The sequence below is a fragment of the Schistocerca cancellata genome, chromosome 7 (genome assembly GCF_023864275.1).
Source record: "Schistocerca cancellata isolate TAMUIC-IGC-003103 chromosome 7, iqSchCanc2.1, whole genome shotgun sequence".
NCBI classification, from domain to species: domain Eukaryota; kingdom Metazoa; phylum Arthropoda; class Insecta; order Orthoptera; family Acrididae; genus Schistocerca; species Schistocerca cancellata.
Genome location: NC_064632.1, coordinates 371671430 through 371699397, shown reverse-complemented (window position 1 = coordinate 371699397; position 27968 = coordinate 371671430). Strand labels below are relative to the sequence as shown.

General features: G+C 40.1%; 1 protein-coding gene across 1 annotated transcript in view; it reads right to left on the bottom strand.

The window, feature by feature from the left end:
- Nucleotides 1–27968, bottom strand: part of LOC126092046 (protein unc-80 homolog) — a 1190994-nt gene that overhangs the window by 434725 nt on the left and 728301 nt on the right. Inside the window, exon 34 of the mRNA XM_049907452.1 lies at nt 9287–9452. Coding sequence (XP_049763409.1) covers nt 9287–9452 — 166 coding nt within the window. The remainder of the gene's footprint in view (nt 1–9286; nt 9453–27968) is intronic.

The following is a 27968-nucleotide window of genomic DNA, read 5'->3' as shown; positions in this document are numbered from 1 at the left end:
CCTATTTCCATATATTCGGTTTTCTCTTGGTTAATCAAAAGCTCCATTTTGCTGGCACTGTGCCTGAGAGATCTGTACATGTCTTTCAGTTCTTCAGTTTCACTCAGCAACACTATATCATCTTCAAAAGCCAGGAGTTTAACTTCACTGTGTTCGATTCGCAGTCCATTGTATAGATGTAAATTACTCTTCCGAACCACTTTCTCTAATGCAAGGTTGAAGAGGACACACGAAAGAGTGTCTCCCTGTCATGAAAGAGTGTCTCCCTGTCATAAGCCTGTTTTAATTGGAAAGGTGGGGGATATGGATCCTCTGAACTTCATTGCTACCTGGGAGCCATCCATGCACAGTTGTATCATCCTAATGACTTTACTGGGTATACTAAATTCTCGTAATGTGTTGTAGAGGCTACTTCTGTGGATGACAGTGGATGTTTTTGTTAAATTCCCAGTATTTCTCAAAGATCTGTCATATAGTGAACAAATTATCAGTTGTGGAATGGTTTGTTCGAAATCCAGCCTGGTAATCTTGAATAACATTTTCTGCGTAAGGTTTAAGTTTTTCCAGAATTATCATTGAGAGGATTTTGTATGTTATGTTCAGCAAACTGATTACTCTGTAATTTCCACATTCCATTCCGTTTCCTTTCTTGTGTACTGGACAAATTATTGCAGTTTTCCAATCTTCCAGCGGTGTTTCAGTTTTCCAGATCATTACGATAAGATTATAAATTTCTTTGTGTAGTTTACTTTCGCCCTCTTTTAACATCTCTGCTGATACATGGTTCTTGCCTGCTGCCTTGTTGTTTTTGAGCTTTTGAATGGTGTGGATCACTTCTTGTTCTGTGATTCTACATTCGTCATTATTAATGCTGTCACTCTCAGACATTTCGTAATTGAAGGGTATGTGTGGATCAGTGCAATTTAACATTTCTGAGAAATACTCTTTACATCTTTCTTGGATATCTTCCAGCTGTGTTAGCATATTTTGATTTTTATCTTTTATGAATAGGTTTTCACTTTGATAACATCTCTTACTTTTCTTTGTATACCGAAATAACTTCTTTGAGTTTCCATTGCTGCTTTCCACTTCTATAGATTCTAGTACTCCAGTTAGATATTCCCTTTTCTCTGTTCATAAAACTCTCACTGTTTCTCTTCTAACTGCCTTGAAGGTCTCTCTCCTGCCCTCACACTCCTTAATATGCAGCCACATCATCCTGGCTTATTTCCTCCTTTCTACTGCTCTCTGACATTTTTTGTTGAACAATTTCGGTTTCAGCATTTTCATTTTCTTGCCCAGTGTTTTTTCTGCTGATCTGTTACTACAGTCTCTATTCTTTCCCAAGCCTTCTTGACACTATTTTCCTTCTCAGCTTCTTGCAATGCTGCAAATCAGTTATTTATTTCAATCACATAGGCTTCTTTAACAGACAGTTCCTTCAGTCGCTCGATGTCTAATTTAGGTTTTGGTGTGGCTTTTGGTTGCTGATGCCAAATCATCTTGATTTTCATCTTTCCTCCCATTAGGAAGTGATCTGGGCCAATTTCAGATCCTCTGTATGTTCTGACATCTCTTACAAATGAAGTGAAATGTTGATCTGTCATAACATGGCCAATCTGATTTACTGTTTTGCCATCTGGAGAGCACCATGTAACTTTGTGTATTTCTTTGTGAGGGAACATCGTCAAGCAAATTCTCATATTCTTTGACAGTGCAAAGTTGATCATTTTCAATCCATTTTCATTTGTGGTCGAGTGCTTGCTATGTTTTCCTATTGTGGGATGAACATATCCTCTTTACCTATTTTTCCATTAAAGTCCCCTAAGATAATTCTCATATTTCTTGTTGGAGTACTTTCGACTACTCTATCTAATTCTTCACTCAACTTTCTCATCCTCAGTTGAATCTTCAGTCAGTGCATGGACATTTATGAATGTTATATCACACCACTGGTGTTTGATCATTATGTAAGACATTCTTTTGTTAATGGGATGGAATTCCTTAACCCAGTTAACAATCCTGCAATTCTTAACAGCAAAACCAGTACCAAATTCATGTTTTTCATCTCCCCCATAAAAAATGACACAATTATTCTCCGTGTGTATCCCTTCTCCAAGCCACCTAACTTCCTGTAGAGCTACAATGTCTGTCTTGTGTGTTTTTAGTTCAGATATCAAAGTCGCTGCTGCAGCTGGTTTATTAAGACTATGAACGTTCCATGTCACGAATGTGAAGCAGTGTTTTTTGTTTCCATCTCACTAATTCCGTTTCCGTTGAATCTGTTATCCAAGGCAAATCGTTGATGTGAGCCAGTAGGTATAGAATCCCCTGGCCACATTACGAGTGCTGTGCAGGTTAAGCTTGGTGATGGGGCTGCCACCTCAAAGCTTCCAAGTTCACTGAGTAATATTTTGGATTACCATTTCCTAGTGTAATGGATCTGGGAGATGTTTTTTTTTTTTTTTACTGTATTTATTGATACCAAATTGTGAATGTTTTCTTATATTTTTTGTCAGAATATTTTTTATTGTAATTTGCCTTATTATATGTTAATTTACTTATGTTTTTGAGAGTGAAAGCATATTGATTACTATTAGTAAATGTATCGAAGAATAGCAAAGAGACTGATTACAAGTGGAAGCTTGTATGTTGTGTAAAATATCTTTGACACTGGAGTCATCTTTGACTATAGTCAGTAGGCAGTTAACTCTTGGAGTGTGTTGACTGTAGAACAATGTGAAGGTTGCCGTCATAAATTATTTTGAATTATGTTACTGTTTTTTTTGTATTAACTATAAGAAGAAACTACATTTGAAGAATTGGTATTTGAAACACCAAAATGAGGGAAACACGTTGAACCACGTCAATTCTGCAGCTGACAAAGATGCATTGTGGAATCATACTTAGACAACTGAAGCCAAGACTAATATCGCCTTGCAAACGTCTAACGGAAAAGGTACTGTCATGAAATATGGCAAATTTAAGTAAATAAAAAAATAGTGAGCATATTTTCAACTTGTGCCTCAGCCGGGAAACCATATTTCAACTGGGGACTGTAGCCGGGATGCCATATTTCACTAGGCAGATTGCCTTTCCCAGGCTCTGAGCTCTGCCTGCCCCATAGAGATGCGTTCTGCCTCTTCTACCGTTGGAATGCTATAAAAACATTCTCTTCTGGCATCCGAGCCATTGACTCTGCATCACCTAATACAACAACTTACAGAATGATTGTGGACTTGTAAACCTAAGCATATAATAATTGGGTGTCTGTTTCAGTAGAAATCTTCTGAACTATCCACAAACTGCCTGTCAGGCAAATATGTACTATACACCTGTGATAGATCACTTTTAATCTAGGCAAAATAGGGTTCACACTATATGAGGAGAAAGTGTGTGTGTGCAATCATATTTTGTTAACATTGACAAAATATCTTAAAATACAAAATAATTGCATGAAAACGAAGTATAAAAGTTTGGTTGATTATTCAACCAGCAGGAAGAACAAACAGTTTCCTCCCAACTATACTGTCTGACAAAAAATGTGAACCACCCAGAAGAACAGGAGCAAACAAAATTAAACTTCACATGTTGAGAGCATATGTGATGTCATTTCACTGATTATAAAAATGAGTCAAATCCACAAATGACTTGGCAGGGTAGTCCATTTATTAGCAAGATAATGCACCCCCTCTGGTCTGGATGCATGCACTGATCTGGTTGGAAAGATTGTCATAAAGCCATTTTTTCCTCTCCAGTGGCAGGCAAGTGTTGTAACTACAATAGAACTTCGGTTTTATGTCCCCAAATTTTATGTTTTTCACTATTCTACACCATAAATTTGTAGCCTTTGTGAAAAACCCATAAGATCAGTTCTAAAAATTCCTCAATTTTAGGTTTTTTCCTAGTAAGGTTTACCTCAATTTTACATTCTCACTCACTGTCTTGCTTGACTTTGCTGTTTTTATTCCTACTGATGTCTGGTGTGACTGAACGAGCCACTGAAGTGGCACAAACGACAGACTGTTTACAACACAGGTGGTGGCAGAATTAGGAGAATATTTTAGGTCATTGTGGAGTTGGGAGATGTTGACATAATCCACGATTGGCATTGCCAACACAACTTGCAACGTTTAACTTTATCATGCAATTACAATACAACTATTGTTAGGTTGCAATGGAAAAACAGTGCAAATTGTTCCAGACCAACCCATTATCTTTTCTTGTGCCACTTATAACTCAGACTCATCTTTTTAAATGTATTTTCGATGTACTGTATTCAGTAACAACAGCAATTCTCATCCTTTTTAAATTCAAACACTGAGTCTTGAAGAATATGCTCAGTCAGAATCATGGAAATGTCAGTCATTTCCAGCTAATGAGCTCTTACTGGCTGGTGACTTGTTACGTCACCAACTGCCAGTGCAGCCACCATACCACACTAGCACATGTAATAAATTTACAGACCTTAGCCTATGAAACATTCAAAATTCCTAAAGTACTGGATTATAATGCATTAAGAGGCTCAGAAGCTATAAATCAAAGCTGGTGTGAGAATTTCATTCTCCTGCTCCTAGGCAGCAATTTTACCAACACTCATAATGTCAACTGACATAACCAAATCTCCAAGCCATAAACAAACAAGAAAGAAATTTCAAAAGTTTACATCATATTATAGACCTGTTATGAAAAAAGTGGGCTTTGCCATTTGTAATACTGTAGGGTACGTAATTGAAAAGAGTATCACTTTTGCTAATGATATACAAGGTATTTAGGCCATTTCCCAACACACTATTGCCACAAATTATACATTAAAACACTGAGTTTTGAGGGTTCTTTTATTTTATATTCACCTAAAAAATTTATAGCCTTCATTGCGAAATAAAATGAAAGTGTGAAATACAGTGAAAACTGCTGAGTTACAACAACTCATATATTTGTTTTCCATCTGCAGCCAATAGCTGTATAGCATAGTGTCATCACACTAATGCAGTGGCTTCTAGCATATAGAGTGATAAACAGCAAGCTTACTTGGCAGCTTTTACAAAAATAGCTGATGTGATTGGTGTTATAGCAAATGGACTGACCATGGCTTCCACTTAGGTTTAATTTATATAGTTAAACATCATATGCACTTCACTGTTGTGCATTAATTAATACAGTAGTTCTGCTCAGAGCCTGTTGACAGTATTGTGCCTCTACTGACTGCAGCCAATTTAGGCCACTTCATTTGCTATGTGCAGCACCACAATTAACAGGACATGTTCAGAGACAGTTTCTCATCTTTGTATCAGTCCTCAATAGTGTTTTATACATCGTGATGGCAGACAGAGTGTTATAAATGTAACAGATTGCTGGCACAAAGAAACACTGAAATCACATTTCAGATTCACTGGTATAAATAAGTATGACATGTGGATAAAAACTTGTGTGTATATACATGCTTTCATGAAACCTGCCTTGTTTACGCTTCAGCGAGCGACAAGTTCAAAGTGCAAATAGTGTACGTTGGCAATACTGCCGAATGCTCCACTTCAACTATAGAGTGCAATGAACAAGGAAAAGTTTGCAAGCAATACACTAGAGGCCACTGCCTTCACATCACCAAAGTATGCTGTACTGTCAATGGCTATAGATGGAAAAAACACACTCCAACATGTTACATTCTGATGCCTTTCACCGTATTTCACAGGTTTCAGTTTAATTCATAATGTTCATCAACGTTTGCTTTTTTCTGGGTATGAACAGAGGAAAGATCTCTCAAAAACATGTATTTTGATGTATAATTCGTGGTCATAGAATGTCGGAAAATAGCTCAATTACCTTGTACCCATACAAAAATTTCAATTTTTTAACCAGTTTATACTTCATGTTATATACCTGTGATTTTTTAAGAACTGATTAAATTCATTACTGCAAAGTATTGTAAAAACATTGCACTGTACATTTAATTTTCTTCACTTATACAGATTTTATACAATATATTGAAGAGGATTACGATTTTTAATCATATATGCCAATTACATATGTTTTTGCTCATATTTTGGGGTTTTAACATTTTCCTCAATTCTCCATATTCCTCATTTTGCCTTTCTAAAAGTATGGACTGCTTGGAAACATAAAAAAAGGATCTTGACTGTAGTCCTTGATATCCCAGATACTGGCAATGGGACAAAGTTGACGTCTGAGCCGGTCTCACACGTATTCTCTTGTGGGCAGATATGGGGTTCTTGCCAGCCATGGGAGTATCTCAAAATCATGCAGACAGTCCATACAGGCTTGTGCTATATGTGGATGAGCATTGTCCTGCTGAAAAATTGTTAACATATTAGCTCCCAAGATGTCCATGGTGTATTGTTATGCCATCAAGAGTTCTCCCAATCACTACCAGTCAGGACCTGAATCATACCTGGTGATGTCCCACATGGAGTCAGGAGTAACATTTTTTTGCCTCTCCAAAAAACTGGAAGAATGGGAAAATCCCACAGGTCACCAATGACAGTCATCTTGCTTAGTGCAGAACCACAGTTCACCACTGAACACAATGTAATGCCATTTATCAGCAGTCAATGCTTTTCAGTCACAGCACCATTCCAACTGCAGCTGCTTGTATTGTGCTGTTGACAGCAGACTAAGCATGGGACAATAGTTCCCTCGTCTGGCTGTTGCTAGTCTCAATCCATGGTGTGGGATGACACACAACATTGCAGGTAGTGCATTAGTTGTTCTCGCATGGGAGATGCAGATGCGAAGGGGCTACAGCGTGTTTATAGTAGAACCTTGACAATGAGTACACCTGCTGTCAAATTCCCGTACAGTTCAACATCAAGAAACTCTCACATCTAAATAACCTGCAAATCTAGATATTTCAAGCCAAATGGAGATCCACAATTAGGCCCCATTCAAACTCTGTCCAGTGCTGACAATGCTGTCTCACATGAGTAGGTGGCACAGTGTTCCCTCAATGTCTGATGCTGTTCATGCCCCTTGTATACTCTATGAAGCCTGGTAGCAACACTACACATCAACAACACTTATGCACTATGGTGGCCATTATACCTATCACAGAGCTTTGTAACCCTAATCACATACATACCCACCAATGTGTGTATGTTCAAAGTTAAACTGATGTCCAACCATGTCTTCTGGGTGCTTCACTTTTTTTGTCAGGCTGTTTCCATTTTAAACTGTTTTAGCTTCAATGCATTCAAAATAACAGCCAAACCATTGCAAAATATAGGTTTATTAAATACTGACCATGGTTTTGATAGTTTTAAAGCTATCTTCAACAGAAGATATTGGACATAAAACCACATTATCTACAGTCAAATTGGAAGTCATTGACTCTCTCTAATACATGTCACCCACTTACTCAAAATGTAAATATTTGCATGGTGATTATACGGATGACTAGACAGACAGAGTGACTTCCACTATGACTATAGATAATGTAATTTTATGCCCTACATCTTCTGAAGATGAGGGTTTTAATACCATATAAACCATGGTCAAGGTTTAATAAATCTGTATTTTGCAAATGGTTGGCTGTCATTTCGAATGCACTGAAGCCCCTGCATGCATAGTTTCTGTTGCGCAGCCATGTTCAAAATCTTGACAGCTGTTTTAAATATCTTTTGCTAAAATCAGAATATCATGAGAATTACAAATAAACAGGTCCTCACAATGAATCATCAAGCAATGAGTGTGAGCAATAAGCAGATCTACAAGAATTATACATCCTTCATTGAAGTTGGATGGACATAATATAAAGTTTTATTGTAGAATTCACATATTGTCACTTATTGCCGCTCAGAACTGTCTGTGTTATTGTATTTATTAGTAACTTTTTCAACAATGCAGGAAAAGACAGATTGCTACTTCCCATAAAGAGAACATGTCAATTAATTGTCTTTTAATTGTGCCTATCTGCAAATTGGCATGTTTTCTTTGCAGTAAGTAGCAATCTGTCTTTTCCTACATTGTTGATATTCCTACCTGGAGTTTCCACTGTTTGATTTATGTAGCTTTTTCATTCCACAATGAAGCAACAGTATGCAATAGGATCATTGCTACCTTATCAGTCACTTAATTCCCCTCCATTGCCTCATGGTTAAGTACTCAAATGAATGCCAGAATCTTTTCTTCTCCATGGTAACAGTGATCTGGGAAGTATGAACAATTGTGGCTCCTGAATATAAGAGCAGGATTGACAGCACAGTTCTTAGGAACTCAGAGGACATGAAAGTTCCATTCAATACAGGTGAGAGAGAGGAGAATGATAACACTCATCTTAGCAAAAGAGACAGGCAGGCTAGTTGTTCTGACAATGTATTTATAAAGATAAATTCATTGACTAGTGACAAGCCACAGATGTCTAGGAATGTATTTATAGCAAAGAAGAAGGGCAAGACCAGTGTAGTGAATGTGTTCTCCTTCTTCATTAAGGATATTATTTCTGGAATATTTACATTAACAAACTCAATTCATAATGGGTATTTTCATTCAGTGAGTCCTTGATGGTCGTTGTATGTTTACAATTTTTTTCTTTTGAGCATGCCTGTTTCAAAAATATTTATGATTTTTGAGCTGCTTGTGACAACAATACTGTTCAAATTTGCAATGTTATTGGTTGAAAACATCAGTGAGCACATTGCTTTTCACTATCAGTTTATTTCAGCTAATGCTCACACAATTATAACAGGTTCCATTTGGATCCAACATGCATCCAGAAAAAGATCTTCATCTCAGACAAAGCCCTGAAGTCCAGACACACCCAATACAAATGAGGTGTGAAGGGTGAAACAGAAGTTGCTGCAGACTCAATTGCAATACAACTCATTTGCACATAGGTAATTTCTTACAGAGGTTTGACTCTACTTTGCAATTCAGGGAGTTCAGTTTTCCACATAAACAACGTTCCAACTCACCCACAATAGTAGCTCCTGAATCACGACTAAAAACTGTGCTATTAAAGGAATTCATTCTTGAGAATATAAGGTTCATCAAAGCCACACTCACACAGAACTGACAGCGAAATTTACTCAAAACAACTTGAGGAGAGGTCATTTATATTTATGAAATATTTGGGACATGGCCTGCAGTACCTCCCAATGTGCATACCAGAACTGGAAATAAAGCAGCTAAAGGTAATCCTACTACATTTACTAATTATGAAATAGTTTTCTCTTTCTTTTTATGGATTATTGTGGTAAGCATACTTCTTTTTATTTTTATATGGGGTATTTATAAATCATCTATACTAAACAAGAAGAAGCTACAAACTTACAGTCACAGTCAATTTCTTTTGGTTCTTTGCCGGTGCGCCTCAGCTTTAAACTACGGCGCTTGAAAGATCCAGTGGTTCCTGCAGCAGTTCCCCTCCTCAAAAGAAAGGGTCGACCTTGTGGTGGAGGTCTTCTTGGTTTCTTATCATCACTCTGGCTTTCTTCTCCCTGTTTTCAATAAAAACCTCAATTCAAAGTAAAACAAAACAAAGAAAGATACAGTCTTCCCACCACAGGAAAAAGAAGGCTATGGTTTTACATTTTATTTATATATTTGTTTATTTAATTTTAACAAATAAGGAAACCAAGAGATGAATACACTAAGCAGATTCAGAAGGATGTAGGCTGCAGTAGGTACTAGGAGATGAAGAAGCTTCCACAGGATAGAATAGCATGGAGAGCTGCATCAAACCAGTCTCAGGACTGAAGACCACAACAACAACATCAAGGTAGGGGTACAAGCCATCAGTGTTAATTTTATGTAGAAATGAGTAGATATTAATTCAGTTCCCAGCCCACAATCTTTGAATATTTTTAATGATTTAGGTTCTTAATAGAAGTTAACTGTCTCCTCCAAGGTACGATGTAGCCGCATGCATACAGTTGTTAGCATGTCCCGAAATTGGACAACAGGTGCCAGGATATGGTTGCTGCAATCAAACCTAGTGAAAGGATTGAAAAATAACCAATGAAGAAATGCAGACTGTATAGTCTTCTGTTTAGTGATGTCACAATATAAATGATTTTCTGAACTTATGGCAGAGACCATTTTTAAGTTGAAGCTGTTGAGAAGGCAAGAACTTGAGAGGAACTCAAGTTGAACACTAATTACAATTCTTTTTTAACTTATGCTCTACTGCTCTGTTAAGAGCATTTTTTTACATTTATATTACTAAAAAGCTGCTATAAAACTTTTATTTTGTTGTGACTAATTTTAACTATTTCTGAAAAATATAATGAAAGCTGTAATACTGTATCACCAATGCATCTATTCTTCAGTAGACTAATATATTTTGTATCAATGCTTTGATTCTTCTTTGAATCCCTAGAACACTATAATTAGTGCACATTGTTCAGTTACACATTTTTATTCACATTAACAAAATGTTCCATTGTACTAAAAGTCTTCAAAAGCCTGCTTGTTCCTTATCCTGACTGAAATTCCATGACTTTTAAAGCTTCTGCTAATAATTTTAGAGAATTTATTTTAACTTTATTCATTTCTGTTAAAATTTTATTCTGTGCAGATACCCATCAATTGTTCACAACTTGAGTGTCTTATATACTGCATCTAATCTGAATTATGTACCAAAAGTAACTATTTTCATTGTGAGTTATCTACATCTATACTTACATATATGCCCTGTACACTACTGTGAATCGCATGACAGCAGATGCTCCCATTTGTATCACTTTCTTTCCATTCTGTATATGTATGGAGTATGGACTGCTTAAATACCACTGTACACTCTTCTTAGTCTAATCTTGTCTTTGTGGCGCCTATGTGAGCATTATGTGGTGGTCTGGTGGTCTGTAGTACATTCCTACATAATTCACTTAATATTGCCTCTCTTGAAACACTGTAACTAGGTTTTCCCAAGATAACTAATGTCTATCATCAAGTTTTTGCCAAATTATATTTTCAGTACCTTTATGACACTATCCTATGAGACAAAAAAAACCTGTGACCGAAACTTCATGGCAGATTAAAACTCTGTGCTGGACCAATACTCAAACTAGGGACCTTAGCCTTTTGCAGGCAAGTGCTCTACCATGTGAGCTACCCAAGCACAACTCATGCCCTGTCCTCACAGCTTTACTTTCGTTAGTACCTTGTCTCCTACCTTCCAAACTTCACAAAGGCTCTCCTGCAATCGACTGTTTTATAGGGAGGCCTAACAATGTAATATTTTAGTCTTTCTGGGAAAACACACTGAGTTAATTATGCATTAAATAAGTGATTGAGAACATTACAAATTGTTGTTGTTGTTATGGTCTTCAGACCTCAGACTGGTTTGATGCAGCTCTGCATGCTATTCTATCCAGTGCAAGCTTCTTCATCTCCCAGTACCTACTGCAACCTACATCCTTCTGAATATGCTTGGTGTATTCATCTCTTGGTCTCCCTCTACGATTTTTACCCTCCCCACTGCCCTCCAATACTAAATTGGTGATCCCTTGATGCCTCAGAACATGTCCTACCAACCGATCCCTTCTTCTGGTCAAGTTGTGCCACAAACTTCTCTTCTTCCCAATCCTGTTCAACACCTCCTCATTAGTTATGTGATCTACCCATCTAATCTTCAGCATTCTTCTGTAGCACCACATTTCGAAAGCTTCTATTCTCTTCTTGTCTAAACAATTTATAGTCCATGTTTCACTTCCATACTTGGCTACACTCCATACAAATACTTTCAGAAACGACTTCCTAACACTTAAATCAATACTCGATGTTAACAAATTTCTCTTCTTCAGAAATGCTTTCCTTGCCATTGCCAGTCTACATTTTATATCCTCTCTACTTCGACCATCATCAGTTATTTTGCTCCCCAAATAGCAAAACTCCTTTACTACTTTAAGTGTCTCATTTCCTAATCTAATACCCTCAACATCACCCGACTTAATTCGACTACATTCCATTATCCTCATTTTGCTTTTGTTGATGTTCATCTTATATCCTCCCTTCAAGACACCATCCATTACGTTCAACTGCTCTTCCAAGTCCTTTGCTGTCTCTGACAGAATTACAATGTCATCGGCGAACCTCAAAGTTTTTATTTCTTCTCCATGGATTTTAATACCTACTCCAAATTCTTCTTTTGTTTCCCTCACTGCTTGCTCAATATACAGATTGAATAACATCGGGGAGAGGCTACAACCCTGTCTCACTCCCTTCCCAACCACTGCTTCCCTTTCATGCCCCTCAACTCTTATAACTGCCATTTGATTTCTATACAAATTGTAAATAGCCTTTCGCTCCCTGTATTTTACCCCTGCCACCTTCAGAATTTGAATGAGAGTATTCCAGTCAACATTGTCAAAAGCTTTCTCTAAGTCTACACATGCTAGAAACGTAGGTTTGCCTTTCCTTAATCTAGCTTCTAAGATAAGTCGTAGGGTCAGTATTGCCTCACGTGTTCCAGTATTTCTAAGTAATCCAAACTGATCTTCCCCAAGGTCGGCTTCTACTAGTTTTTCCATTTGTCTGTAAAGAATTTGCGTTAGTATTTTGCAGCCGTGACTTATTAAACTGATAGTTCGGTAACTTTCACATCTGTCAACACCTGCTTTCTTTGGGATTGGGATTATTATATTCTTCTTGAAGTCTGAGGGTATTTCGCCTGTCTCATACATCTTGCTCACCAGATGGTAGAGTTTTGTCAGGACTGGCTCTCCCAAGGCCGTCAGTAGTTCTAATGGAATGTTGTCTACTTCATCTACATCCTCTTCCATTTCCATAATATTGTCCTCAAGTACATCGCCCTTGTATAGACCCTCTATATACTCCTTCCACCTTTCTGCTTTCCCTTCTTTGCTTAGAACTGGGTTTCCATCTGAGCTCTTGATATTCATACAAGTGGTTCTCTTTTCTCCAAAGGTCTGTTTAATTTTCCTGTAGGCAGTATCTATCTTACCCCTAGTGAGATAAGCCTCTACATCCTTACATTTATCCTCTAGCCACCCCTGCTTAGCCACTTTGCAATTCCTGTCGATCTCATTTTTGAGACGTTTGTATTCCTTTTTGCCTCCTTCATTTACTGCATTTTTATATTTTCTCCTTTCATCAATTAAATTCAATATTTCTTCTGTTACCCAAGGATTTCTACTAGCCCTCGTCTTTTTACCTACTTGATCCTCTGCTGCCTTCACTACTTCATCCCTCAAAGCTACCCATTCTTCTTCTACTGTATTTCTTTCCCCCATTCCTGCCATTTGTTCCCTTACGCTCTCCCTGAAACTCTGTACAACCTCTGGTTTAGTCAGTTTATCCAGGTCCCATCTCCTTAAATTCCCACCTTTTTGCGGTTTCTTCAGTTTTAATCAACCACTACATCTACATCTACCATTACAAATTATAGGGTGTAAAAGGACACCCTCTTCTAGCATTACCTTTCTTCAACAGAAGCAGGTGATACCAAAGATAATATCGAATTTTTAAACAGGTTAATATTATTTCAACTGTTTTTCTAGAGGAATTGCATATGATTTTATACACAATGTATTATATTTCAGTCTAAAATGTATAAAAAGAAATTACTTTATTTTCATTGCTAAAATTGATAAATGCTAGCTTTGAATGTACAGTTAATATTACTTTTCGTTTAGAAACATTTGAAATTATGAATATTTGACACATTTAAAATAACTATTATTAATTGCGAAATCTGAAACTATTTATTATGTTTACTTCTGGATTCATTTATAAAATAATGATATAAGTTGGTGGACATTAATTTGTCAAGAAAATCTGTAAAATCTTTGGAATATTGTTAGTACCACAGACTGGATTAGTACTGGACATGCTTCTGTTGTGATCGGATTGTAGTGGCTCGAGAATTTTGGGGTAAATTCTAGAGACACTCATATTTCACTGTTTCGAATACACGATGTTTTAAGGATGCGTGTGTGAGAATGGAAATGTGTCTACTCTGCCACAGTTTATGTGTGTGCAGGACGGGTGTGTGTTACGAGAAGACTAAAGTTGTGGCGGTCTATCGGTACTGACAAGTGGTGGCCGCGCATGCCTTGGAAGCCATATGTCCAGTACAAGGAGTAATCAAGGGCTTCTCTTTGGCAGAACGAAATATGTTTTATCTAGAGACTCTTATACTCTGTTGTTTGACTTGCTAGGAGCAAGAACTGTTTTGACAAGGGTTATTAAAACCAAATGAGACTGTAATGACATATGTTAAGTACTAAGGTTTTCCAGATGGGGTTGAATTGTGCGACTTGAAAGCACATGTGAAACATGTGTAGTTGTTTTATTGTGAAAAAGAAAATACACCGAAGTTGATATGAAAGTATTCTGAGAGTAAGAAATCATTTCAAAAGTAGAGAAGTAGTTCATTATCATTTCCCAAGCCAGCACAAAATCTTCAGAGAAGAAGCATTGTGAAGATCGACATAGCCATCTGTTCTGAGAAGAAGATCAGCTGCACACAATACATAAACCACCTGCAATAGACGAGTGAGTCTTGCACCCCAGTACCACACAGTCTCTGGTCATCAGGGAAATGTTAGAACATGACAACCCAAGTGACAGGACCCAAAGGAAGTGGGAATTTTACAACAGAAATCGAGATAACAAGATATTGAGTTGCCATTGCAACCGAGGATAACAAGATAAAGAAACTGTTATGCAGAATTGGATTCTGCCTAAAAGGAAAAACGGGTGAAAAAGTTAATAAGCACTGAACAAAGGAAGACACAGAGAATAGTTTGACTAAGAAGATTTGGTGTGGGGAAGTAAGCAGTCCTCACACATATGTCCATCCAGCCGACACCGACGCAGAATCCTGCCAACAACGCCAATGCGATAACCAGCCACCGTCGCCGACTGCAACTGCTGTTCACCGTTGCTGACTTCGCTTCTTCTCACTGACACCAATGCTGCAACGAATGTTCGACACTGCCTGCACCCGTGCTGTTGACCAGTGCCGATTCTACACCTGCTCACCGACGCAGCCTAGACCTCTACAACGGGTGAGCGAAAACCAATAAATGTTTGGTAAAGTTGAAAGAACTGCGGGACGATAAACTGTTGGTGTAGTTATTGCATACAACATTGTATTTTGGTCAGATGATTATGTAGGTCGAAAAATAATAGAGAAATGGATAATATTCAGAAAGTTGGAGAAACTCCAGAACCAGCCATGGCCATGATGGTGAATAAGGAAATGCCAGACTTGTCTGAAGTAATAAATTTAATCAAAGCTCAGAGTATACAATTAAATTCTAGATTAGATGAATAGAGAGCAGATTCAGCTTCTTTAAGACAAAAACTAAATGCTCAAAATGCTTCGTTAGGACAGGAACTGAGTGTTTCTTTAAGAATGGAATTGAATGAAACTTTAAGTGCTCAAAGTCTTTAAGTTAGATTCAGTAAATACACAATTGAACATCAAATTAGATGCTGAGAGTGACGTTTTAAGTAGCCAAAGTGAAATCTTAAACAATCAAGCAACAAATATAAGTTTGCTAAAGACTGAATTTGACACTCTGAATAATAAAGTCGAGACTCTGAAGTTATATTTACAGAGTGAACAAACCAGTCCTTAAAATACTCACGTTAATCAACTATGTACTGAATTTAACCAGAGAAAGGATGTGCAATTTCAAGATTTAACTGAGAAATTAGAATTTGACATTGAAGATAAGTGTAACAACGTAGAATCAGAGTTTAATGAAAAATTTGGGTCATTTCAGAATGTATGTAATGTTACGTTTGATGCAGTGAAACAAAGGCTACATACCTTAAAAGGTAGAGTAGAAAGACAGGAGAAGCTGATCTCTATCATCCATTCGCAAATTGCAGATGTCAACACTTGAGTTGATGATGTAGAGAGAAATTTTAAGGAAAAACTGGGAACTTCAGACACCCTAAATGTAAGTGGTCTGGAGGAACAGGAAGAGAAAATGATGACAGAAAAGTTGCTGTGAGGGTAACCTCTGACAACCTGTCCACAACTCTCTCTTATGAGCTCAATGACACTAAGAAAAATGTCGATGAGTTATGGAAAGAATTCAAACTTGTCCAGGATAGAGTAGAAAATAGAATAACTTTACTTAATGTTGTCTTTATTAGCAAAATGTTAATTGTTTTGTTGTGAGTAGACTTTCACACAAAATTTAACGAGAAGTACTGATATGTACTTGCAAGTGAGGTCAGCTCCATGGGATCCGGGTGGAGTCACATCTGTTCTCCATGGATGTTAACATTCTGTGTTATTGGGCGGAGTGACGACCATAGGTTCCTGAGGTGTTTTCGGTGTTACTTCCAGATTAGTTTTCCTACACCAAATTCCCTTCAAATCTTAAACTATTCTGTAATCTATTCATAACCTCTTAAACTATCCTATCATGTTGGTATTTAAGTGACCGAATATGACTACAAGATTGAGACTTATTTAAGAGAATCATCAATAAACAGTGATCTCTAAACATAAAATGGAACGAACAGAATAATATTCTGGTAGAAGGTATAATACGATGATACTATGTCAACAGAGTGACTTTAAGACGGAATGAACAGAACAGAATATTATATTTAAGACTAATATAATATGAGGTGACTAATGAAATAAATATCTAGTCTATAATTTTCTATTTTTATAGAACATTTATAACTTTCATGACATGTGATGTAGATGGGAGGGTTTATATCAATTTTGAAAGGGGTGGGAAGTGTAGGTACAGACATGACTAACACTACGCACACACCACGCCTTTCAGACAACCCCTGTAGACAAGTGTGACTGATTCTTCAACATCTGCCATTCCACAGGGGTTGTTAAGATTCTTTCTTTGGGGACTTCAAAGGTGAAGGTGTGAATGTCCGTTCTGCAGATACCTCCTCCAGGTTCTCACTCAAGTAGGGATCTTGAGAAAGGGAGTGGGAAGGGTTTCCTGTCCTCGGGGCTATCTTCTTTCACTTCTTCGACCTTAGCAACCATTTCTACTTTTTCCTTTCTTACTTCTCTATTGAGCACCAATCTATCTTTCCCTCTTTCTCAATTTCCATGGTTTTCTATAACCTTCAAATTATTTTACATAAGTAGGCCGAAGAATCAGGCTACACGACTATCCATATGCATACACACAAAGAAACGCAAAGACCTAAACAGGAAAAGTACAGTTTGAGATAATGTGAGAACCATCAAATGTTGTAGGGGGAAGTATGTGCACATAAGGAAGATTGCATACATTGTTAGTTACGCTGATGGTTCCACATCGCATGTAGGCATGTACAGGGATATACTTATATATGTAAGGACTATGAGGATTAATGTTTATTATGACAGTATTACATTGGTATGTGTACATTGGAGAAGGAGGTACACATTGTGGTTCATTATGACCATGCTACATTGTATGCCTAAGTGTACAGAAATATATTTGGATTTGAAATATAAAAAAGGATGAGGATGATTTTGTTTGTGTGTGTGTGTGTGTGTGTTGTATAGAGACTCTTGTACTCTGTTGTCTGACTTGTTAAGAGCAAGAACCAAAAGAGATTGTACTGATATTTATTATATATTTATTTATTTATTGTTCCGTGGGACCAAATTAAGGAGAAGTCAATACATGAAATTATAACACGATATTAGAAACAGATAAAATGAAATATAAAAAAACATATTCAGGTGACAAGTCGAACAGATAAAATGAAATATAAAAAAACATATTCAGGTGACAAGTCGTAAGTTTAAATAAATAAAATCAACAATGTAACACTGGAATTTGCTTAATTTTTTAGCACTTCCAGGAGCTCCTCGACAGAATAGAAGGAGTGAGCCATGAGGAGACTCTTCAGTTTAGACTTAAAAGAGTTTGGGCTACTGCTAAGATTTTTGAGTTCTTGTTGTTATAACCTTTAATGTACTAATAAACTGCGTGGATACACAAACGTAGAAACAATAGTGGGTTTCATGCTACCAACTCCGTAGCTGTCACTCAACTGCCGTGCCGTGACATTCGGCCGGCGCCGTTCATAGCCAGGTGGCGCTCCCGCGCTCAGCCGAGTGCGGAGCGCCTCTATCGCCATGTTTGCGTACTGACGTAGCGGCACTTTTAAATCTCGTGGCACTGTCACAACACTTTTCCCCCCTTGAAAAAAAAAAAAAGACACTCACTTCCTTGGAGACACGGACAGTGCGGAGACATCCATGGCCTCTTGGGAGACCCCGAGAAGATCCCGCGGAGAAACAAGAGAATATGGTCGAAAATGTCCAGGATGGAAGCTTGTGCGTGGAACGCGCCTCCTGGACGATATGATGGGTGAAAACTCCGGAGCAGCATCCATAGGTGGCGTGGACCTGGGGGTGTGCTCCAGCGAGATGGGTCCCGGAGAAGGCGGCGTCGCGACTGGGACCGGTTCCGGCGTACTCGGAAGCGGCAGCGACGGCAGCTGCAGCGACACGCACGGGAGACCGGCAGCAGCGACAGGACTGGCTTCTCGGGCTGGTGGAGGTGAAAGAAGGGGCGGTGGCACCGGCGTGGCCACCACTCGTGGGCGCATCTGGTCGTAATGACGAACAACCGTGCCGTCGTCTGTACGTATTTCACAAAGCCGGCGGCCGCGAAGAGCCTTGACCACCCCTGGAATCCATTTAGGCCGAGATCCATACCCTCGTGCCCACACGTCGGCGCCTACCGAGTATTTTCCCACACTAGGGGACACAGGACTAGGCCTGACAGGGTGAAGCAGGTGCAGTAGAGTGCGCGGTTGGCGGCCATGCAAGAGTTCAGTGGGGCTGCGATCACCCAGAGGCGTGAAGCGATAAGAACTCAGAAATTGCAACAGAGCGTCATCGGTAGAAAATCAGTAAGGAATTTTTTCATCTGGCTTTTGAAAGTGCGGACAAGGCGCTCGACCTCCCCATTCGATTGGGGATGGAAAGGCGGTGCTGTAACATGATGAATCCCTTGTCCAGTACAAAAATCACGGAAGGCCTACGAAGAGAACTGAGGGCCGTTGTCCGTGACGATCATGGAGGGAAGACCTTCTAGCGCGAAAATTTTGTACAAAGCCAGCGTCGTCGCCGCAGCGGTGGGCGACGGACATCGAACCACAAACGGAAACTTTGAGAAGGCGTCAATCAACAGGAGCCAATAAGCGCCGAGGAAGGGGCCGGCAAAGTCAGCGTGCACCCGTTCCCATGGCTGCGCCGGATCAGGCCACGGAGAGGGCATTGCACGGGGTGCAGCCAGTTGTTGAGCACACTGACCACACGCAGCGACCATATGGGAGATGTCCGAATCGATACCGGGCCAATAAACATGCCGGCGGGCCAGGGACTTAGTCCGAGAGATCCCCCAACGGCCCTCATGCAATAGTTTGAGAACATCTTTGCGAAGAGAAGCTGGCACCACGACCCGTGGAGATGCGCCATCCGTGGCCAAAAGAACAACACCCTCACGAACAGACAGACGAAGGCGCAAGGCATGGTAGTTGCGAAGGGGATCCGATGCCCGGCCCTTGGTCCTGTCCGGCCAACCCTGTTGAACAAAACCGATCACCCGACGCAGGACCGGGTCCCGCGCAGTAGCCGACGCGACCTGCGAACCTGTAAGCGGAAAACCCTCAACCGCACGACGTTCTTCCTCATCAATGTGGAAACAGAGCAGCTCATCTCGATCGAAAACCGGGTCGGGGCCCATCGGCAAACGCGACAACGCGTCAGCGTTGGCGTGCTGGGCCGTGGGGTGATAGTGAATCTCATAGTGAAAACGAGACAAGTATAAGGCCCAACGTTGCAGGCGGTGAGCCGCCTTATCCGGAAGCGACGCCGAAGGGCTGAACAGAGAGACCAGCGGCTTGTGGTTGGTGATGAGGTGAAACTTAGAACCATACAAAAAAACGCTGAACTTTTTTAACGCATAAATGATAGCGAGGGCCTCCTTTTCGATTTGAGAGTAACGCCGTTGGGCATCGTTGAGGGTCTTTGAAGCATAGGCGATGGGTCGTTCCGACCCATCCTCATACCGATGGGCGAGAACAGCCCCTAGGCCATACTGTGACGCGTCAGTCGCCAGAACCAAGTGCTGACCCGGACGGAAGGTGGCAAGACAAGGCGCCGACTGCAAATGAGCCTTCAGGCGAACAAAAGCCTGCTCACACTCGTCGGACCAACAGAAAGGAACGTTTTTGCATAACAGCTGATGCAGAGGATGAGCCACCGCCGCCGCGGATGGAATGAATTTGTGATAATAAGCAATCTTGCCTAGAAACGCCTGAAGTTCTTTGACCGTAGACGGCCGGGGGAGAGCGGTGATGGCCGCAACGTGCTGACGTAGAGGACGTATACCTTCACGGGACGGGTGGAAACCAAGATACACAATGGAGGGTTGGAAGAACTGTGACTTGTCCAGATTGCACTTAAACCCAGCCGAATGCAGAACCCGAAATAATGAACGCAAATTGCGAAGGTGCTCCTCAGTGGAGGCCCCCGTGACAACAATGTCATCCAGGTAGTTGATGCAGCCAGGAACGGAAGCCGTGAGCTGTTCCAAAAACCGCTGAAAAATGGCCGGCACGCTAGCGACACCAAATGGTAACCGCTGGTACTGATACAACCCACAAGGAGTGTTGATGACGAGAAATTCCTTGGAAGACTCATCCAACGGCAACTGATGGTACGCCTCCGATAAGTCAAGTTTGGAAAAGAACTGGCCCCCAGCGAGCTTGGTAAATAACTCCTCAGGACGGGGAAGAGGATAAGTGTCAATGAGGCTCTGAGCGTTGACAGTGGCTTTAAAATCGCCACACAATCGCAGACTCCCGTTGGGTTTAGAAACCACCACGATGGGCGTTGCCCATTCGCTGGAGGTAACAGGAAGGAGAATTCCTGAAGCTGTTAACCTGTCTATCTCAGCCTTGACAGGTGCACGCAGCGCCATCGGAATAGGGCGTGCCCGGAAAAACTTAGGGCGAGCTGTAGGTTTAAGAGTAATGTGGGCTTCAAAATCGTTGGCACGACCCAGACCAGCAGAGAACACGGACGAGAATTCAGAACACAATCCATCCAGCTGTTGATACGGAATATCCTCAGATATGAGGTGCACATCATCATCAATGGAGAACCCAAACAACTGGAAAGCATCATAACCGAACAGATTTTCAGTGCCCGCATGATCCACCACATAAAACGTGAGGGGCCGAACAACAGACTTGTAAGCAGTGGAAGCATCAAACTGGCCAACGATAGGAATTTTTTGTTTATTATAAGTTCTCAGATTTCGCGTAACTGGAGACAAGGGAGGGGAGCCCAACTCCAAATACGTGCGAGAATTAATGAGAGTTACTGCAGAGCCAGTGTCCACTTGCATGCGAATGTCTTTATCCAGAACACGAACAGTAACAAACAACTTATCTGTTTGAGAAAGCACACAGTTAACATCCATGTCCGAAGCCTCGTCATCGGCGACAGGAACGTGAGGGGACTGACACACAGAAGCAATGTGGCCTTTTTTCTTACATGAATTACACGTGGCCCAACGTTTTGGGCACGCGGCCCTGTCATGCTGTACGAAACAACGTGGACAAGAAGGAAGGGCGGAACGAACCTGTTTCTGTGGTTGCTGTTTTCGCTGCGAGCGTTGCGGCCCAACGCGACGTTGTTTACGCGAGTGAACCGCCGCCACATCATCGTCCTCCTGGGAAACAGGCAATTTGTCCGCGTCGAAAGTTGACTGTACAGCGCCCACATCACACCACGCGTCTATTTGCGCGCCAGCAGCGTGAGACACTTCAAAGGATTGGGCGATGCTTAGAACTTCCGACAACGACGGGTTTGGCAGTTGTAGGGCACGTTGCCGAACTTCTTTATCAGGAGCAAGCCGTAGAATAGCATCCCTAACCATTGAATCAGCATAAGACTCATGATGAGTGTCCGTGACAAACTGACATTTCCTACTCAGACCGTGTAGTTCCGCCGCCCAAGCCCGGTAAGATTGATGGGGCTGTTTACGACACCGGTAGAACGCCATGCGGGCGGCAACGACGTGGGTGTTTTTTCGGTAATAGTTAGACAATAAGTCACACATTTCTTGGAAGGACAGAGAGGCAGGTTCCCGCAGAGGGGCTAACTGAGATAGCAGCTGATAGATCCGTGGGGAAATCCAAGATAGAAATAACGACTTACACATCGGGGCGTCGACAACGCCGAAAGCCAAGAAGTGTTGCCGCAAACGCTTCTCATAATCCTCCCAGTCCTCAGCGGCCTCGTCGTAAGGAGGGAACGGAGGCGGAGAAGAGGACGACAGACGATGAGTAAGCGACGTCGACAACGCCTGAATAGCAGCCGTCAGTTGTGTTTGTTGTTCAATGAGTGCTTGCATAAGCTGTTCCATGTCTGCCCAGACACGAACGCGCAATACTCCAACGCTGGAAAAAAAATATCCCATCCTCGTCGCCAAAAAGTGTTATAACCTTTAATGTACTAATAAACTGCGTGGATACACAAACGTAGAAACAATAGTGGGTTTCATGCTACCAACTCCGTAGCTGTCACTCAACTGCCGTGCCGTGACATTCGGCCGGCGCCGTTCATAGCCAGGTGGCGCTCCCGCGCTCAGCCGAGCTGCGGAGCGCCTCTATCGCCATGTTTGCGTACTGACGTAGCGGCACTTTTAAATCTCGTGGCACTGTCACAACACTTGTGGTAGCTTACTGAAAATGGATGCAGCAGAATACTGCACTCCTTTCTGCACAAGAGTCAAGGAAGTGCATTCCACATGCAGATTTGATTTCTGCCTAGTATTAACTGAGTGAAAGCTGCTAACTCTTGGGAATAGGCTAATATTGCTAACAACAAACGACATTAAAGAAAATATATACTGTGAGGGCAAAGTCAGAATTCCCAGACTATTGAATAGGGGTCGACAAGAGGTTCTCGAACTTACACCACATATAGCTCGAAAAGCGCGTTTTTGAGCCAAAAATACCCTTTTTGCATCAGAAGAATTACCCCAAAAAATAATACCATACGACATAAGCGTATGAAAATATGCGAAGTAGACTACTTTTCATGTTGAAGTGTCACTTATTTCAGATATTGTTCTAATGGTAAATAAAGCAGCATTTAGTTTCTGAACAAGATCCTGGACATGGGCTTTCCACAACAGCTTACTATCTATCCAAATGCCTAGGAACTTGAACTGTTCCATCTCGCTTATAATATGACCATTCTGTCTGATCAAAATATCAGCTCTAGTTGAACTGTGAGTTAGAAACTGTAAAAACTGAGTCTTACTGTGATTTAGCATCAAATTATTTTCCACAAGCCACGTACTTATTTCATGAACTACATTATTTGATACTGTTTCAATATTACACACAAGATCCTTCACTGCCAAGCTGGTGTCATCAGCAAACAGAAATATTTTTGAATCACCTGTAATACTAGAAGGCATATCATTTATATAAATAAGAAACAGCAGTGGCCCCAGCACCGACCTTTGGGGAACTCCCCACTCAACAGTGCCCCACTGGGACTGAGCATCACTACTACTCTCAATATTGCAGAGAATTACCTTCTGCTTTCTGTTCTTAAAGTAAGAGGCGAACCAGCTGTAAGCTACTCCCCTTACTCCATAATGGTCCAACTTCTGCAGTAATATTTTGTGGTCAACACAGTCAAAAGCCTTCATCAAATCAAACAAAACACCTAGCATTCGCAACCTTTTAATTAATCCATCCAAAACCTCACAGAGAAAAGAGAATATAGCATTTTCAGTAGTTAAACCATTTCTAAAACCAAACTGAACATTTGACAGCAAATTATGTGAATTTAAATGGTCCAGTAACCTTGTATATACAACCTTCTCGATAACTTTAGCAAACACTGATGGCATAGAAATAGGTCTAAAATTGTCAACATTATCAATGTCTCCTTTTTTATAAAGTGGCTTCACTACCGAGTACTTTAATCGGTCAGGAAACTGACCACTCCTAAAGGAAAAGTTACAGATATGGCTAAGTACTGAGCTAACATACATAGAACAATACTTCCGTATTCTGCTAGATACCCCGTCATATCCATGAGAGTTCTTGGTCTTTAGTGATTTAATTATTAACTCAATCTCCCTCTTGTCAGTATCATGGAGGAGCATTTCAGGTAACAGTCTCGGAACACTTTTTTCTAAGAGTGCTATATGATTCCCTGTTGGGACTAGGTTTCTATTTAGTTCACCTGCTATATTCAGAAAGTGATTATTAAATACTGTACATATATGCGACTTATCAGTAACATGGACATTCCCACTACGCACTGATTCTATATCCTCGACCTGTCTCTGCAGACCAGCCACTTCCTTTACGACTGACCATATGGTTTTAATTTTATCCTGAGACTTAGCTATTCTATCTGCATACCACATACTTTTTGCCTTCCTAATAACATTTTTAAGCACCTTACAATACAGTTTGTAATGGGCTGCAGCATTTAGATTTTGACTGTTTCTAACGTTTTGATATAATTGCCACTTTGTTCTACAAGATATTCTTACCCCTCTAGTCAGCCACCCAGGCTGCCTGTTTGTGCTAGTACCCTGTTTTGAATGTTCTAACGGAAAGCAACTTTCAAAGAGCATGAGAAAAGTCTTGAGGAAAGCATTATATTTATCGTCTACTGTATCAGCACTATAAACATCTTGCCACTCTTGTTCCTTGATAAGGTTTACAAAGGTCTCTACAGCAACTGGATCAGCTATCCTAAACAGCTGATGACTATATTTAACATGTGTTGCAGCACAAAAATCTTTTAGACTTAAAATTTGTGCATCATGATCTGAAAGGCCATTCACCTTTTTGCTAACAGAATGCCCTTCTAGTAATGAGGAATGAACAAAAATATTGTCTATGGTTGTTCTACTGTTTGCTTGCACTCTCGTTGGAAAGAATACGGTTTGCATAAGATTATATGAATTAAGGAGGTCTACCAGCATCCTCTTCCTTGCACAATCACTTATACAATTAATGTTGAAGTCACCACATATAACAAACTTTTTGTATTTCCTATAAAGTGAACCAAGAACCTCCTCTAGCTTTAGAATAAATGTTGTGAAATCAGAGTCTGGGGATCTATAAATAACAACAGTTAGAAGTTTAGCTCCATTAAATTTAACCACACCTGCACAACATTCAAACACCTTTTCAGTGCAGTACTTTGAAACATCAATTGACTCAAATCGGATGCCGTTTTACACATACATGGCTACTCCCCCACTCCGCAAAGAGCCTCTCGAAATGCTGCCAGCCAACCTGTATCCTGGTAAAGGAAGCCTCTGAATTATCTCCTTATTTAAGAAGTGTTCAGATATACCAATAATTTCAGAGTCAACATCTATAAGCAGTTCACTAACTTTATCTCTAATACCTTGTATATTTTGATGAAATATACTAATTCCCTCATTACTCAAATACCTAAGCTTTGTCAAAAGTGGTTTCTTTGTTAGAGAGACTTCCCTTAAGCAGGAATATGTCTAGTGAAACCCGTCCTGCTGATAGACTCCACCGACACCACTGAAATGTGACCCATGCTTTCTGTCATTAGCGCACCCCCAAGTCTCATGTTATTACGCCTGACGGCTGTATTAAGATGAGGCTGATCGTGACGCTGAAACAGTTCCATGAAATGCACATTCGTGTTGCCAGTCTGAGTGGCTATCTTTTCCAGGTCACCATCTATGTCATACTCCCCATCCCTATCAATACTATTACCAGCCCCACCCACAATCACTACCTGATCCTCTTTAGTAAAATCCCTACATAACCCCCCTATGTTAACAGTCACCTGAGCCAATCCTGCATTAGGCTTCACAATGCTGGTGACCTGGTACTCACTCCCCAGCACTTCCTGCAACTGCTGGCCTACACCTCTGCCATGAGAACTACCTAACAGCAGAACCTTCTTCTTCCTCTTCGACTTTGCAACTGTTCTAGCCACCGTAACTACTGAGGTCTGCTGCATACTTCCTACATCTACAGCTACTAGAGATTCCTCTCCACTAGACTCTGACAGTTGGTCATATCTATTGTCAACACCAATAGTAAAACTATCTGAAATTCTTCTTCTCCTGGCAGATCTTTTGCCAACAGCCAGCTCCCATTCCCAACCCCCTTCTCCCTCCTCCCTCCTCATCCTATCTAGCTCCTCCTGTGCGTTTTTCAACTGCACCTGAAGGGCACAAATCTTACACTCCTGCTCCTCTATCAACTTACTCTTGCTACATAACCTGCAGTTCCAGGAGAAGATCTCATCAGAATGCCCACTGGCTTCCCCCCAGTGAAAATACTTCGAACAAGTCTCACACCGCAATCCACTACTCACGAACCTACGGCAAAGCCCACACTTCTCACTCATGGTAAAATTTTACTTTTTCTAAGTTCCGCTACTACAACAAGAAGATGTTAAGAACCTGACTACAATAATCACAAATTTACTCTACAAGGGAAGTAACTACTATTATTAACAGTATTAATAAACAACAAATGTAAATATAACAAAATACTATACAGAAAGAGAATCAAACGTCTAATGAAACAGTAACGAAACTGAAAACAGTTCCCAAAAGGTTCTTCTGAAATTATTTCACCAGAAAATACAAAAAACGCCGGTTGAAGACTACTAAAGTCCCTAAATAAACCACTATACGCAAACAATTAATTAGTACTTAGCTTTTGATGCGCCGCTACAGCTGCAACTGGTCATGTAAACACAGGTAAGAGGTTACGTTGCTCGATACGAAACACTCACAAATATCAGGTCACAACATAAGAAAGGCAGAAGTGAATGAAGAAACCACTAATAAGTCACTTATATAGTAAATATTATCACAAAAACCATTAAAATATGTATCTGAAACCTAAAAATATATAAAAACTTAGAGAGCGATCTCACACAGTCACTCGCTTATGATATCACACCAAAGATGATATATGTTAAGTACTAAGGTTTTCCAGATGGGGTTGATTTGCGAGGCTTGAAAGCACATGTTAAACTTGTGTAGTTGTTTTATTGTGAATAAGAAAATATAGTGAAGTTGATATGAAAGTATTCTGAGAATAAGAAATCATTTCAAAAGTAGAGAAGTAGATCAGTATCACTTCCCCAACCAGCACGAAATCTTCGGAGAAGAAGCATTGTGAAGATCAACGCAGCCATCTGTCCTGAGAAGAAGATCGGCTGCACACAATACGTAAACCACCCGCGAGACGTGTGTGTCTTGCACCCCAGCACCACACAGTACCCAGTAATCAGGAAAATGTTAGAGGATATGTTTTTATTTTTGGCAAAAACAATGTAGTTTTCGGTTTTGTTGAAATGGAAATTATAAAGACAGTGTAATATAGGAAAATGTGAAAGAATAAAAATTACAGAAACAGAAATTACTGCTCAGGCAACACTTCAGCATTATTTATACCAATTGGAACCATGAAAACCTACAATGTCAAAAATTTCGGCTTCAAGAATCAGCCTCTAGATGTGAAGAAGTGTAGTCAAGTATGAGAAAAGAAGATAAGTAAAAAGTTTATTGTAAATCTTACTCCTCTTGAAGCTTATTAAAAGAGTTAATTATGAAGTGACAATCAACAACTGATGTAAGGGATGGGTAGATTACAAGGGCATCAAGTTTTGCGTGTCTTACTGGAGATGCTACCCAGTCTATACAAACTTTTACTTTTTAGAGCCACGATAATCTTCTCCTTTCAGATGGGAATGTGAGATTAACTATCATTTCACTAAATGTCCTCAGAATGCTTCTTCAGTGTACTGTTTTGCTTTCTCTTCTGAACTGCTTGTACCAATTTTCTCTCCTTTTTTAAAAAAGTAATTATTAATACTCCCATTCTCTTTAACAGAAATAGTATCACCTTATATGGCTTCTTCCCTACCTCTCTTTTTAACAATGTTCCATACTGATTTTATTTTATTATATGATCATAATGATCCTTGCAGGTTC